The sequence below is a fragment of the Bufo gargarizans genome, chromosome 2 (assembly GCF_014858855.1).
Source record: "Bufo gargarizans isolate SCDJY-AF-19 chromosome 2, ASM1485885v1, whole genome shotgun sequence".
In the NCBI taxonomy this organism is placed as follows: Eukaryota; Metazoa; Chordata; class Amphibia; order Anura; family Bufonidae; genus Bufo; species Bufo gargarizans.
In genome coordinates, this window is record NC_058081.1 from 308646738 (window position 1) to 308661142 (window position 14405).

Sequence of the window (14405 nt, forward strand, 5' to 3'; positions counted from 1 at the left end):
TTTTTGACAAGAGGGAGCTCACTCTCAGTAGGTAAAAATATAGATTCAAAGAGTATAGGTTAGAGAGGGCTCACCTACTAGTCAAAAATGGTATGGGTGCTCCTACGAGAGGATTCACCCACTCCTCTAAAATTTATGACAAGAAATGATAAGGAATTTTTATTTTATATTATATTTTTATATTTTTATATTCACATACCCACTGTATCTATGTATTTTATAGATTTTAGCTATGCATTATAATATGTCGGAATAGATTGTTTTATGTGTTTAATAAATACATATTATTATATCCAAACTCTCCGTGTGTAATCCAAGTGTTGGTGTGCCCTACTATTTTTATATTTCTTGTCATAAATTTTAGAGGAGTGGGTGAATCCTCTCGTAGGAGCACCCATACCATTTTTGACTAGTAGGTGAGCCCTCTCTAACCTATACTCTTTGAATCTATATTTTTACCTACTGAGAGTGAGCTCCCTCTTGTCAAAAAATGGACATTTGGAGCCACATGGAGAGTAAACGATTGAAAGTGGAAGCATTTACGTTTGAGAAGGATGAGGAAGGGCCATTGAGCCCCCCTAATGAAAAATCAATAGGAGAAATCTTCAGAGAACTAGAAACTCTACTACAAAAACAGTTAAAACAACGTTGGGAAATTAGAGCCCTTAGACAGTATATTATACAAGGTACAATACCAACTGGATTGCGTTTGACCAAAATCCCAGCGTATGATCTCTATAGTAGTGATTTTGAAAAAGAATGGAATAACCTTTTACAAACACAGTCCATTTTATTAATGGAAATGGTTATAAAAAGGAGATCCCAGATTTTGGAGCAATTGACAATCCAGATAGAAGAATTAAAGGGCACTATGATAAATTTACCTAAATGTGAGGAATATAAAATATGGCAAGAACGTATTTGCAAAAATATAGATAAATTTGAATACGATATAATTTCTAAAAAAAGTAAAAAAATTCGGAATGCAAAGAAAGAACCGAAAAATTTAACACAAAAAAAGACCAACAATCAGTATACAAAACCAGTTACAGAGACAAATATAGTACATAATCAAGATCAAGGAGATTTTAACATACCAACTTCAAATAGATATGAAATATTTACGGAGAACCATTTTTTAGACCAAACCCCACCCCATCACAAAGTAAGATCACGACAGAAAACACCAAGACGATCACCCCAGTCACATCCAACACAGATAGAGTCCCCAACACACAGATACAATCTAAGACACAGGGATGTCAGTCGGGACCAACACTACAGCAGAACACATTATCAACACAAAATACCACAATCACGAACACGTTACGAGGAACCCCAGAACACACAGAGACACCAATACAAATCACAAAGACACGAAAAAGGAAATTACGTAGAGGACTCAAACAAAAGAAAGCACAACAATCATTACAATTAGCTAATTCTGATGCTATTGTTAATTTGAGTACTACTATTCTCACTCCTGCACAGATAAGATTATTAAATAAAGGTCTGAAATTTGCACCATCCAACCAATTAAATAAATTTGACACATTAATAGGCATAGAGAAATATATTAGGAAACTATGCCTAAAGAAATATTTCATCAAGAATCCAATAGTGAATGGAACGAACCCAATAGAGGGAAGAAAATATGTCCACACGGATGTAAAGAGTAAATCAGTAAAATACCCACGTCAAGAGATAAGTGAGGAGATGATAGCTTTTAGACAAGCAGTTGAATTCGATATTAGGAAAATAAAAACTGGTAGTAATAGAGAGAATAATCTATCGAAGACGGAGATGCAGGCAATAAAACAATTACAAAAAGATAATAAAATTATAATAAGACCAGCGGATAAAGGTGGAGCTATTGTAGTGTGGAATGCAGAGAACTATAAAAAGGAATGCATTAGACAATTGTCAGATACAACTACGTACAAACGTCTACGCACTGATCCCACTACAGAATTCCAAAAACAGTTAATGAGCCTATGTGAAGAAGGCCAAAAATTAGGAATTCTGACACATCAGGAACATCAGTATATCACGAATAGTCAATGTAGATTGCCTGTATTCTACTGTATACCCAAGTTACATAAAGACCCTATTAATCCACCTGGACGACCGATAATTTCTGGGATAGATTCGCTTACTGCAAACCTATCACACTATATAGATAAACATCTACAACCAGCAGTCAAAAAGATTAAATCCTATATAAAGGACACAACCTCCGTAATACAAATAGTAGAGAAATTAAAATACAACCCCGAATGGACGATAGGAACACTGGACGTACAGTCCCTATATACAATAATAAACCATAAACAGGAGATAGATGCCATGGGCCAACAATTGCAAGAAAATAGCCAATTACCCACAGAACAAATAAAATATTTGCAGACAGTCACTCAATACATTCTGGATCACAATTATTTTTGGTTTGACTCAGATATGTATTTACAAATATGTGGCACTGCGATGGGCACCAGGTTTGCCCCCAGCTATGCCAATTTGTTTATGGCTAGTTGGGAACAGAGGGAAATTGATCCGAGGCTGGGGACAGACCTGGTGCTATGGAAGAGGTACATCGACGATGTCCTCTTCATATGGAAAGGGAATCAGGCATCTTTAGATAAATTTCTAGAGGATATCAACAAAAATGACTATAATTTACGGTTCACAGGAAAGACTAGCCAGAAGATGGTGGAATTTTTAGATTTACAAATTAAAATAGAGGATACAAAATTAATATGTAATACATATCGAAAACCTACTGCAAAAAATAGCTATATCCTGTATAACAGCTGTCACCTGCCTCAATGGCTCCTAAATATACCAACGGGACAATTTAGACAAATTAGGAGGAATTGTTCCAAAATAGAGGATTTTGAAGAAGAGGCTTTAATTATGAAAAACCAATTCTCTGATAAACAATACCCTGAAGAAATTCTCGATACAGCATTAAATACAGTTAGACAAATGGATCGAAAGGCTTTCTTTGATATAAAAAGTAAAAGAGAATGTAAAGATGAAAATATAAGGCTTATTTTACCTTTTAATATTCATCATAAAAAGGTGAAATATATAATAAACAAGCATTGGCACTTTATAAATAAGGACAAAACGATAGGTCATCTAGTGCCACATTTTCCGCAGGTCACTTTTACTAAAGCGCCAAATTTAGCTTTAATGGTAGCACCCACTATTCCTAAAAAGAATAAAATTACAGTGGATTCTTCCATACAAAAATGGACAAACACCATGGGTTTTTTCCGATGTGGAAAGTGTATGGGGTGCAAGAATACCACTTTCCCTAAAAAGACATCTATAATAAAGTCTACCACAAATACCCATCAACATACAATCAAAGACTTTCTTACATGTAATTCCAATAGTGTTATCTACATTATACAATGTCCCTGTAAAAGACAATATGTGGGCAGAACTAAAAGACAACTAAAAGTTTGTATAGCCGAACATATTTCAAATATAAGGAAGGGTTATGAGAAACATACTTTATCTACCCATTTTAAAACCTCTCATAATCAAAATCCAGAAGGACTGACCTTCTCCGCACTTGAAAAAGTAGAAGTAGATTGGAGGGGTGGGAACCATATTAAAAAAATGTCGAGAATTGAGTCTAGACACATCTTTGACTTCGATACTCTGTTACCAGCAGGATTAAATGCTGAGATAGAAATATATGGATTCCTATGAGGTCGCTGGGGGGTGGAGTTCCTCTACCGAGGGGGGCCCCGTGGGTTATTATGACTGCCCGGGCCCCCCCTCGGTGGAGGAACTTCACCTACTCACTATACTTCTTTGAAGATTTGCCCGAACACCTGTGTGAACATACTATTATATCTTTATGCATTGTTATATTAAAAGAAAAATTTGGAGAAAAGAAAAAGAAAAGAAAAAAATTATATAAAGCCTTTGGGAAAGACGCTATATATCTGACTATTTAGTCTTGCTATCTATCGACTTTATAGATTTATTTCATTGATGTAGGGCATATCCCACCCTTTAATAACGAGTACGGGTAGATATGAGCTGAATTATAGTAAAAACGCAAGTAGACATTGAAAACCGCAGTGTGTAAAATGTAGAATTATCGCCTAGCAAGCCATGCGGTTTTAATTCAGCTCTCCTGCTCTATCCCACTAAATGTATAATATAAGGTTATTTCCGACATTGCATATATTAATTGAATCTTTTAGTGATATATCTATTCACCTGCTTATTTAATAAGTTTTTAATATAGATTAAAACAAGCTGTATATGTTCTTATATTGTGAAATCCAAGATGTGGTATATTGTGAAATCCAACCATCCACGTCATTTCCTGCACACAATGGAAGCTAATTAATTTAGACTGCACCTGTGTAGGTGGATATAAAAATGGGTCATTTCTATGGGAAATTTAGCCACTGAGGAAGGAGTCGGAGCACTCTGAAACGCGTATGGTAAATCCCATGAAATAAGACACAGAATCAGAAGATTTAAGCGCTTAAAGAAAAGGAACTAACAGCCAAGGGATCGGTGAGAATATACTTTCTTAAAGGAAAGCTGGATACCTGTCGGTAACCTATGGGAAGCGCATCTGGTGACTCTACAGCTTGCGTGATACAAACAAACAGCGCAGCATAAAGATACCACTGAGCGGCTTCTACGACAGCACAGCTACATATATCACTGAAGATCCCGGACCTGATACTCACATAGACTCGGTGGAAATTCCTATTACACCGCAACTCATTAAGAATAGTATCACTCGTGGGACGCCACCAGTGTTACAATCAAATCGTCAGTGTTGAAACAGTGAGTAAAACAACTGCGATCTATCTATTCTACTACTAATAGTGAATTTATTTTACTGACTTTGCAGCAACAATTTATTACGCCGAGCACTGTGAAGCTCTTTTGTCTCAAAAGACTCTGACCCATAGGTCATTATAAGGAATTTTATTTATTTATATTTATATTTTTATATTCACATACCCACTGTATCTATGTATTTTATAGATTTTAGCTATGCATTATAATATGTCGGAATAGATTGTTTTATGTGTTTAATAAATACATATTATTATATCCAAACTCTCCGTGTGTAATCCAAGTGTTGGTGTGCCCTACTATTTTTATATTTCTTGTCATAAATTTTAGAGGAGTGGGTGAATCCTCTCGTAGGAGCACCCATACCATTTTTGACTAGTAGGTGAGCCCTCTCTAACCTGTACCCATTCCGTTATAGGTTCCGTTTATAACGGAATGCAAAACAGAAGCCTTTAAGAGGTATTCCGTTTTGCTTCGTCCTAATAGAAGTCTATAGGCAAGCATAACGGATCCGTCTGGTTTCGGATCCGTTATGCTTGCCCAGACGGATCCGTTATGCTTGCCCATAGACTTCTATTAGGACGAAGCAAAACGGAATACCTCTTAAAGGCTTCTGTTTTGCATTTCTTCTGGCCATTCCGTTATAAACAGAATCTATAACAGAATGGCTTAACGCTAGTGCAAACCCACTGCGGTCTGCAAAGCATGGGCACCGACCGTGGTTATGCCGCGTGTTGATCCATTCGTCCCACAAAAACATAGGACAAGTACTATCTTTTTGCGGAAAGGAAGAACGGAACCCCGCGAAAGCACTCCGTAGTGCTTCCGTAGGGTTCCGTTCCATGCTTCCGTTCCACATCTCCGGATTTGCGGACCCATTCAAGTGAATGTGTCCATATCTGTGATGCGGAATGCACACGGCTGGTGCCCCGTGTATTGCGGACCCGCCATATGCGCGCCGCAATACGGCCACGGGGGGGTCGTGTGCAAGAGGCGCCTAAGCCAGTTTCCCTTTACAACAGTTTTGATGAATCTCACCAAATGTGTATGTGCTGTTGAACCATTGTAGAAATCCGAGGCTGACACTGGCAATTCTTCAGTAGTTTTGCAGTTTGTGTGCCATAAATCTGCTTGCAGCTTTACCCTCTTTTAGGGACTGTCTGGGTTTTGGCACAGAATACGTGCCAAAATCACCATGGAAAAATGGCCATGTGAACATGTGTGATATATTGTATTCGACCAATATGTGTTATATCTAGATATGGTTGTACAGATGTGATATACCTGAATATGCCTTCATTTATGTTGCACTCTTGTAGTTCTTGCTGTGTCCATATCAATATCAGCCTGTAGTGTCATTTTGGATCTTTCCTCAGATGAAAAGTTTGCAGATGTCACATTATCTGTTTTTAATATTCAGCAAGGACTTTTGGTCTGACCTATTTGACAAAAGATCGGCTTGATGGATAAGTTCATCACTGCCCAGCATATCGTTCTTCATAGTCCGCAGTCAACTGCAGATATCAAATGCACCTAAGCGCTGTGTGGGAGGAACTTTTTTTAAAATAATTTTCTCCACAGTGATGAGATTTACTTCTCAGCATTTGTACCCAAGCTTTATTTAGTACAGTAAAGCACTTAAGTGTTTTCCACTTGGCTGCTCCTATCAGCTTTGCTCACAAGAATTATGTTCTCAACATGTCTGATAGAATTAATTCTCCCACAAACCCCACTTGATTATTTGAGTGCAGCCATACAGGAACGCACAACGTTAATAATTCTGTTTAGAGTAAATAGGCGGCTGCTCCGTTTCACATCACACTTCACGCCATATTGCACCTGTGCCCTTTCCGTAGACGCTGCTGCAGCATGTAGTCATCCGTGGTTAGACACGTGGAACAGGTCCTTGGCTTTGTTTCCAGAGTGTTCCAGGGGGTTGGCATTGTCTGATCACTTTTGTGTTAAATTTATATATATATATTTTTTTTTTACGTTATCATTAGAGACCCTTTTACATTTGCAGGTAGGTTTGCATTACATTAGAAATGCTGAGAAATATGTTTTGTGATACTCCTATAAGACCGTTTCCTCCAGCTAGTGTCACCACATCCTTTCATACGCACAGTGAATGCACAGAGCACTGTTCTTGGTAATGCTGTTTCATTTCCTGGTATTGTTAAATATACATATTGTGTCACAAAGTGAAAAAAAATGTGACTGTTGCATAATGAGATAATCAGTGGCGTGTATATGAGCTATCAGCAATACTGGACACGTGTACCTTTGGCAAAATTCTATCCCTTATGTCATTCCCTTTCATGTAAAAGAGCAACCACAGGGACAGGAAATAACCTATGCCTAGTGCATTTCATGGTGCCTGTAGATCCACCATGATAATTGGAAATGGTGGGCAGGGGTTGGTCATCCATCTTTTAATTTGGCTGCCTATGTGCACTGCAAGTGTTTCCTTGTACAGAGCAGAGACAATCAATAGCTTAGTTAGCGTGTAACTGCCTGGCGTTGCACTTTACGCCACCTCTTGTATGTAGGCTGTTGTACTTTGCATGGAAGTAGAGATTCCCTGCTATGACCATATGCTAGGAATTTAGCCCAGCTGCAGAAGAACACCTTTCAGCATTCTGATGCTTTTTCTATTTGCAATGGGCAGTAAAGAAAGCAAAGTCAAGGTCCTCAACGTGCACTGATGTAGATCAAGACACAATTCTCTCAAACCACGTCCATACCGTTCTCATATTAGCTGTATGGACTGAACCTTGAGCCTGTGTATGTGCATCTAACCAACAACAAGAAGCTAGACATGTTTTAGCACTTCTGCATCTCTTCCACATAATCTTTCTTAGGAATGCATAAAGATCCGTTTTTATTGTCATGATGCTGTAAACGTATGAGGTGGAATTTCTAACCTGAATTCTGATATCTAGGTGCCAATGATATTGGTTGGGAACAAATGTGACTTGGAAGACGAAAGGGTTGTTGGCAAGGAACAGGGGCAGAATCTAGCAAGACAGTGGAACAATTGTGCATTCCTGGAGTCTTCTGCCAAGTCCAAGATTAATGTCAACGAGGTAAGGATTAAATCCCCCCCCCCCCCCTTTTTTTTTTTTTTTTTTTTTTTTTTTTTTAACCTATTTTCTTTAAAATTTCCTTTTTATTAAAAAATTTTAATACGATCGTAAGAACAAAATGACTATGATTACAGGAATCAAATGACCAATTTAGCTTTGGTCAGCCAGTTTTATAACTGCAAGGTTTTGCAAGCATTTTAAAGAATATGCACTGTGGATATGTTACTGATTAATAAAATGAACCTGAAGATAAAGTATGTGGAGGTAGAGGGTAGGGAGACAGAGGGGAAGGGAATGGTCGGATGACAGACATCTATTGTTTCAAATTAGATGGAGATGTTTTCATGTGCAAAGCAGTGAACTTGGTAGAGGAACTGGAGTTCGTCCATAAGGATCAGTTGTTGGTTGATCTTCGGCATTTGGGGCAGGTGGATGTTTAGGAGCAGTGCTGTTGGCATAGGGGCCTCCAGGAATTGATAATGATGACCTATTGTCAGGAAAGATCATGATTATCACATCGGCGGGGGTCCGAGTCCCGGCACCCCCACTAATCAGCTGTACCAGAGAGCTGACGTACTAACCGGAGCCCTGGTGATTGCAGCAGGCTCCCGGCAACTCACCAAGCACAGTACCGTATATCTCATGTTATGGTATATACAGTATGGTATTGCAGCTCAGCCTATTGAAGTGAATAGGGCTGAGCTGCAACTAGGCTATGTGACTGATGTATTGTGATGTCACATGGCCTAGGAAGAGGCCTTCATGCTGATGAAGTGCCCAGCCTCTTCTAACTGCTGATTGGCGGGGGTCCAGGGTGTTGGACCCCCGTCAATTTGATATAATTTAACAGATATCACATTTAATGAGTATATGTTTTGAATGATTGAGGTGACCCAGGACCAGAACCTGTTTATAACAGAACAGGGTCAGTTGATGTATGGACTTATCTGATAAGCTTCCAGTTAGGCCACCATTCCTAATGGTTGGCTTCTGTTCACATGTAAAATAAACTGACCAAACGTGGTTGTATTCCAGTTTATGTGTTACATTTCAATATATCCACTAGCATTACACACTGTGGGGAAGATGTATCAAGGCTGGCGGGTCCAGCCAGTCAGCCTTGATCTCCCTGCACTGGCGTGAGATATGCCTGATTTGTTAAGAGGCAGAGGCCTCTTAATAAATCAGGCGCACGTCTGCCCTGCTGTGCGCCAAAAACTAAAGTCTGCGCCAGCCACAGGCTGGTGTAGACTTCAGCTATGACTTCCGCCACTTTCTGGTCACAGTTATAGTAAATGCGGCGGGCTTCGGAAAAGTGCAGATGCCATGTACCTTAATATGCGCGCTTTTTACGCCACAATTGTGGCGTAGAAACAATGATAAATGTCCCCCATTATCTTAAATTATTTTTTTAATAAACCTGCTTGGTCCACGTTTTCCAGCCTTTGGTGATCTTTATAGTTTTAGATTCCTTTTAAACCAGATAGGCGTATTGTAAAAGCAATCCAATCTTTTCCTATGAATGTGTTTTTATATTTTCCTTACATTTACAATGTTTTAATTTGCAGATTTTTTATGATCTTGTGCGACAAATAAACAGAAAAACTCCTGTACCGGGCAAGGCACGTAAAAAGTCAACATGTCAGCTGCTTTAATACACAGATGTGCTGTAGCTCTGAGCCAGGTAACAAGCATGATATTTGATGAGTCTATATACCACCACCAATTTCAGCCATATACATAGCTATACCTGACAAATTTGACTTCACAGTAATTTGCTTCCTTTTGTAGAAAAAAATAAAAACAAATCGCCCAAAATTCTTACATGTATTTAACGTAATAACAGGATTTAAACAGTAGGTAATTTTCTGAGGACACATTCACTGCAGTTACCCTTTAGTAATCAATCCCTACTAATGTATGTAAGATTGCCATACATGATTATACAGTGGCAAAATCGGATAAGTAATATTGTAAAGGTATAAAGTTAAAGGGTTTCTGCCACCTGAAAAATGGGTATTAAGCTGGCTGACATTAGCGATGTGCTAATGTCAGCTGAACATAACTATATAGTGCCATCTCACTGCCTGATGCCCACCTCTTTTCACGCCTTTCTCTTGATTGACAGGTCTAGGGCAGTGCTGCTCTGAGTGAGTCTGTGCAGGTACACACCCCCAAGATCAGGAATGCATGAAGCTATTAAAACAGGCATGTCAGGAGCTGTTGAAGGTCCTCTTTAAGGCTACATGCACACGACAGTGGAAAAAAAAAATCGCCGTGTGACGGCTGTCTAAGTAACGGCCGTCACACGGCCATTTTTAGCGCTATTGACATGGCCGTTCTTCTTACCGGACAGTGAATAGCGTCCGCCCAAAAATAGGACATGTCCTATCTTCACAGCCGGACGGACCCCATTGAAATCAATGGGACTGTTTTTAACGGCCGATTGACTGGAGCGCACCCGTCTAACGGCCGTTAAAAACAGGTACACAGGCCATTTAGGGGTTAAAAAATAAATAAACTCGCCTCATCCACTTGCTCGCGGAGCGGCAGTCTCTTCTCTCTTCATTGAGCAGGACCTGTGATCTGCGCGGTGACGTAACCACGTGGGAGCACGCAGTGACGTCATTGTGCACCTTCGGCAGGTCGCGTTCTGTGAAGAGACTGCTGCAGCAAGAGCAAATGGATAAGGTGAGTTTGTTTTTTGTTGGCTGTTGGACTCTATGGGGCCATTATATAAACCATGGGGGACATTATGAAGCTGGGGGCCCTAAAAAAACAAAACAAAACACACACTATGGGGGGCATTATTTAAGATGGGGCTCTACATTGGGGGCAGCAAAAAAATAAATAAAATACTACACCGTGGGGGACATTATTTTAGCTGGGAGCCTACCATCCTGTGGGTGTTCTCAGAAGGGTGGGTCTATAAATAACTGCCAATCAAATTCATCCATTTTTCATGTCCGTTTTTAACTGACATGAAAAACGGATGCAAAACGGACTTTAAAAACAGACACACTGCCAGAAAATGGATGCACACACTGATGCAAAATGGCCATGAAAAACTGACAGTGTGTTCGTTTTTAACAGACTTTGCATGAGGCCTAATCCACACCATTTATTATGACCAAGATTGCTGCATTTACATTGCATTTGGGCTTATATTATTTTTAGAGATGATTGCAGTCACTTCCCCAATTAGTTCAAATCATAAAAAAAAGCAAGAAGTAAAATTAATGTCAATCCTCTGTCTTTTGATCCTGGGGGGTGTGGGTATGATGTGAGTGCTGGAACTTTATGGTGCTGCATATTGCTTTTTGTATGTTCGGTTCCAAGTGGTACCTTGGAATTGAACCCGGGTTCGGAAGTCTCGGTATCGCGAGACTTCGTGAAGTAATAACTTTGGCTCATCGGAGCTAATACATTCTAACACTGTATGGAGTTCCCGCTCTGTACAGTATTACAACGAAGTTTGATGCAAATCGACTTCGGATGAAGTATCCGAAGTCTATTCGCTCATCCCTAGTTATGACAACCAAGCAGTCCAGCTGTGAATATGTTCAGTGCAGGTTAGAACGGTTGCTATAGTTTTGTATAAGAAGCCAATTTGTGTTCTGTTTTTTTCAGATTATAAATAACGTAGACTGTAATAGCAAAGAATCTGCATAACCAGTTACAGATCTCACCGAGTAACAGTCGTTCTGTTCCTTAATGCAGGTCTGAAGAACTGTTGTCTTAACACAGTGCCAGCATTCCAACTCCAATTATCCCGTCAACAACTCCAATGGACTTTCCTGTGGTGGTACCCGTTACAATATGGATGGAAGTTGCAAACTCAGATTGTGCACCATCAGATCCCCTCCTAAAGTCACAAGAAAGACTCCCGCTTTGAGAAGTCCTTCACGTATGCAACTGGGAACAGAGCCCACATCCAGTATTACTGCTAACAGAGACATTGTTCACTCAGCAATGTTTTCATGCGTCCAAAAAACGTGTACTGTATTCTTTCACAAGCCCTTCCCTTCTATCGGAGTGTACAATGAATAGCACCACTATTTTAGCTTACTAAACGAGAAAGTCCAAAGAGCTCCTCTATAGACTACTCCCGATGACCTTGCATCTTTGGTATTTGTAGCTTCTTGTAACTATTTTTTCCCCTTCCTTTAAAAGAAATACAAGAGCAACATCTATTGCGTTGTACAAAGTGCTTCTCACAACTGATTTTTGCCTTTCTTCCTTCCTTCATTCATTTTTAGGGAATCCTGTGGAGACTTGTATTGCACCCTTCTGGAGGCAAAGGAGTCATTACAATAAATGTATTTCTCATAGTCTGTCTTGGTTGACCAGTCTGCCTTTGATGTCATTTTCGAGGGACGTTCCTGAGTTGTCAAGTATTTCCATTTCCCCAGTCCGTTTACATAGGGACAAATGTTTATAGATGTGTATACAGTGGGGGTCTACAACGAGAAGTGTATATTTTAAGAGTTCTTTTCTTTTTATGATTTATCAATATTTTGTAAATCATTTCCAGGCTTCTGCTACTGTAGAATCTCACTGTGAGCCCTTGTCTTTCCCCTTGCTTGCTCATGCATTTGTGTATTTGCAATACCAAATAATCCAGATTTAGTCCCTTTTTTTCCTGTCAGTGGTTGTTTCCCATGTGTATTGTTTTGGTTGCGTTGTTAAATGGTGGAAGAGTCCAGTGGATGTGAATGTTGGACGTAATTTGAAATCCTGTGTTATCAGTCACAAGCCCTGCGTTGCAGTAATTATCTTTTTTTTTTTTTTTCTTTTTTTTTTGCCGGTTTATTTATCAATGCCTTGTTGCTTTGTATGCATTAACGTTGGGGTGTACAAATTGTGTATATATCCAGCAGGGAACCACAGTAATTCAATTGACCAACCTAATGCTACAACTGCTTTATGGTGGCCAAATGTAAAACTTAAAAGCCTTAAATAAAGTGGTGCAATTTTGTATAATTTAGCATCCATTCAATAAATTTGCATTGCCATGCAAGGGCTCTCATTAGGAGTATCTGCCACTTTAGTGCTTTCTACTAAAAGCACTTGTTAGCTCCGGCATCACTGCATAAACACCCTGCAGCCTTCCCCTCTTATGTGCCAATTAGGAGACACGTCGTATAGGGCCCTCCAGCGTCACGGCCGGTTCTACAGAATGATACATGAACATTTTGTGAAAGTCAGTTTAATTCTTTGCTCTGGAAGATGCCTACAGCAGTATGAAATCCATCACAGATAGCAATGAAAGCATAAACCGTTGAATGACTTTCTTGAGTTTACTTACAGGTGTTTTTGTTCACATTGTGCATTAAAGGTTAATTATCTCATCCTTTTCCTTCTGCTTATTTTGTTCAGGCAGCAAACTGAAGGCTATAGTCAGCTGAGGACAAACTCCATTTCATGTGACTTGTATTTGCTTTGCCACAGTGGCAGTCTGTTCTCAAACGCCTTTTTTCCCATTGCTTACAGATTGTGTTTATTCTTCTCCCCCTTGCGAATTGACGTCTGAACTCTGAATATACACAGGCAGAAATAAAATACTGTACTTTCTTGTATGCAAATCTGTTTCATTATCCTCTGAGATCTGCTGATAACTAGCCACAACATATGTCTAAATCTGTAGCATCTAAGCAAAGAGTCTCTTGTCTACCAAAATAAAATGCATTTGGATTTAATGTGCAATTTATTTATGATACACCAGGATCGGTGGAAATATCTGTCTATAATCTGTACATGAACAATGTATAGTGATCACATGGGTAGTTTTAAGATCACTTAAAAAAAATAATTACAAAAATAAAATCACAGGCAGGATTGCAGTGACTGATAAAACCTCTGTGTAGATAACTTCAGGGTCCACCATAATAGATGATGGTCACCACTCATCATCCACTCCCCATCCCTGCACATTGACCTCTGCATAGGTCACAGAGTGCATCTAGAAAACTATCCAGTACTCAATGATTCCTCTACAGTCTGTTGCGTCTACGGTTTTCACAATCAGTTGCATTGCTATAAAATAGTGGTATAATATCACCATAAATGTAGATTTCTAAATCCTTCATTGCAGACAAGGGGCAGATTTATCATAACTCAGTGGTGTACGCCGGTCTATATTAACCAGGCGCGCCTCACTATGCCTTTTTTTTTTATATATATTTTTTTTATTTTTTAAAGTTCACACAATTTTTGCACAAGTGCCATTTAAAAAGTCGCAAATGGGCATCGGGTGTAGACACATTCATTTAAAAAAAATCTAGACCATAGGCGTTTTCTGTACAGCGATGGCCATGTGTGGTCCTGTTTTGTGGCAATGTTTCCATTCTAGACAGGTAAATTGCTGCCGTTTGAAGTAATGGAGTTTTTTTTTTTTTTTTACTCATTTGAGCTTATACCTTTATAGAAAGAGGAAAAAATAGCTGATCAGATGGTGAATTTTTCAGATGGTATAGA

At 39.2% G+C, this 14405-nt stretch overlaps 1 protein-coding gene across 2 annotated transcripts in view; it reads left to right on the plus strand.

The window, feature by feature from the left end:
• Window positions 1-13627, plus strand: part of RAP1B (RAP1B, member of RAS oncogene family) — a 68348-nt gene extending 54721 nt beyond the window's left edge. For both annotated transcript variants that reach the window (XM_044280456.1, XM_044280455.1), the window contains 3 exons: window positions 7785-7928; window positions 9497-9612; window positions 11649-13627. In XM_044280456.1, the coding sequence (XP_044136391.1) occupies window positions 7785-7928; window positions 9497-9583 (231 nt within the window). In that variant the 3' untranslated portion in view covers window positions 9584-9612; window positions 11649-13627. The remainder of the gene's footprint in view (window positions 1-7784; window positions 7929-9496; window positions 9613-11648) is intronic.
• The last annotated feature ends 778 nt before the right edge of the window (window positions 13628-14405 follow it).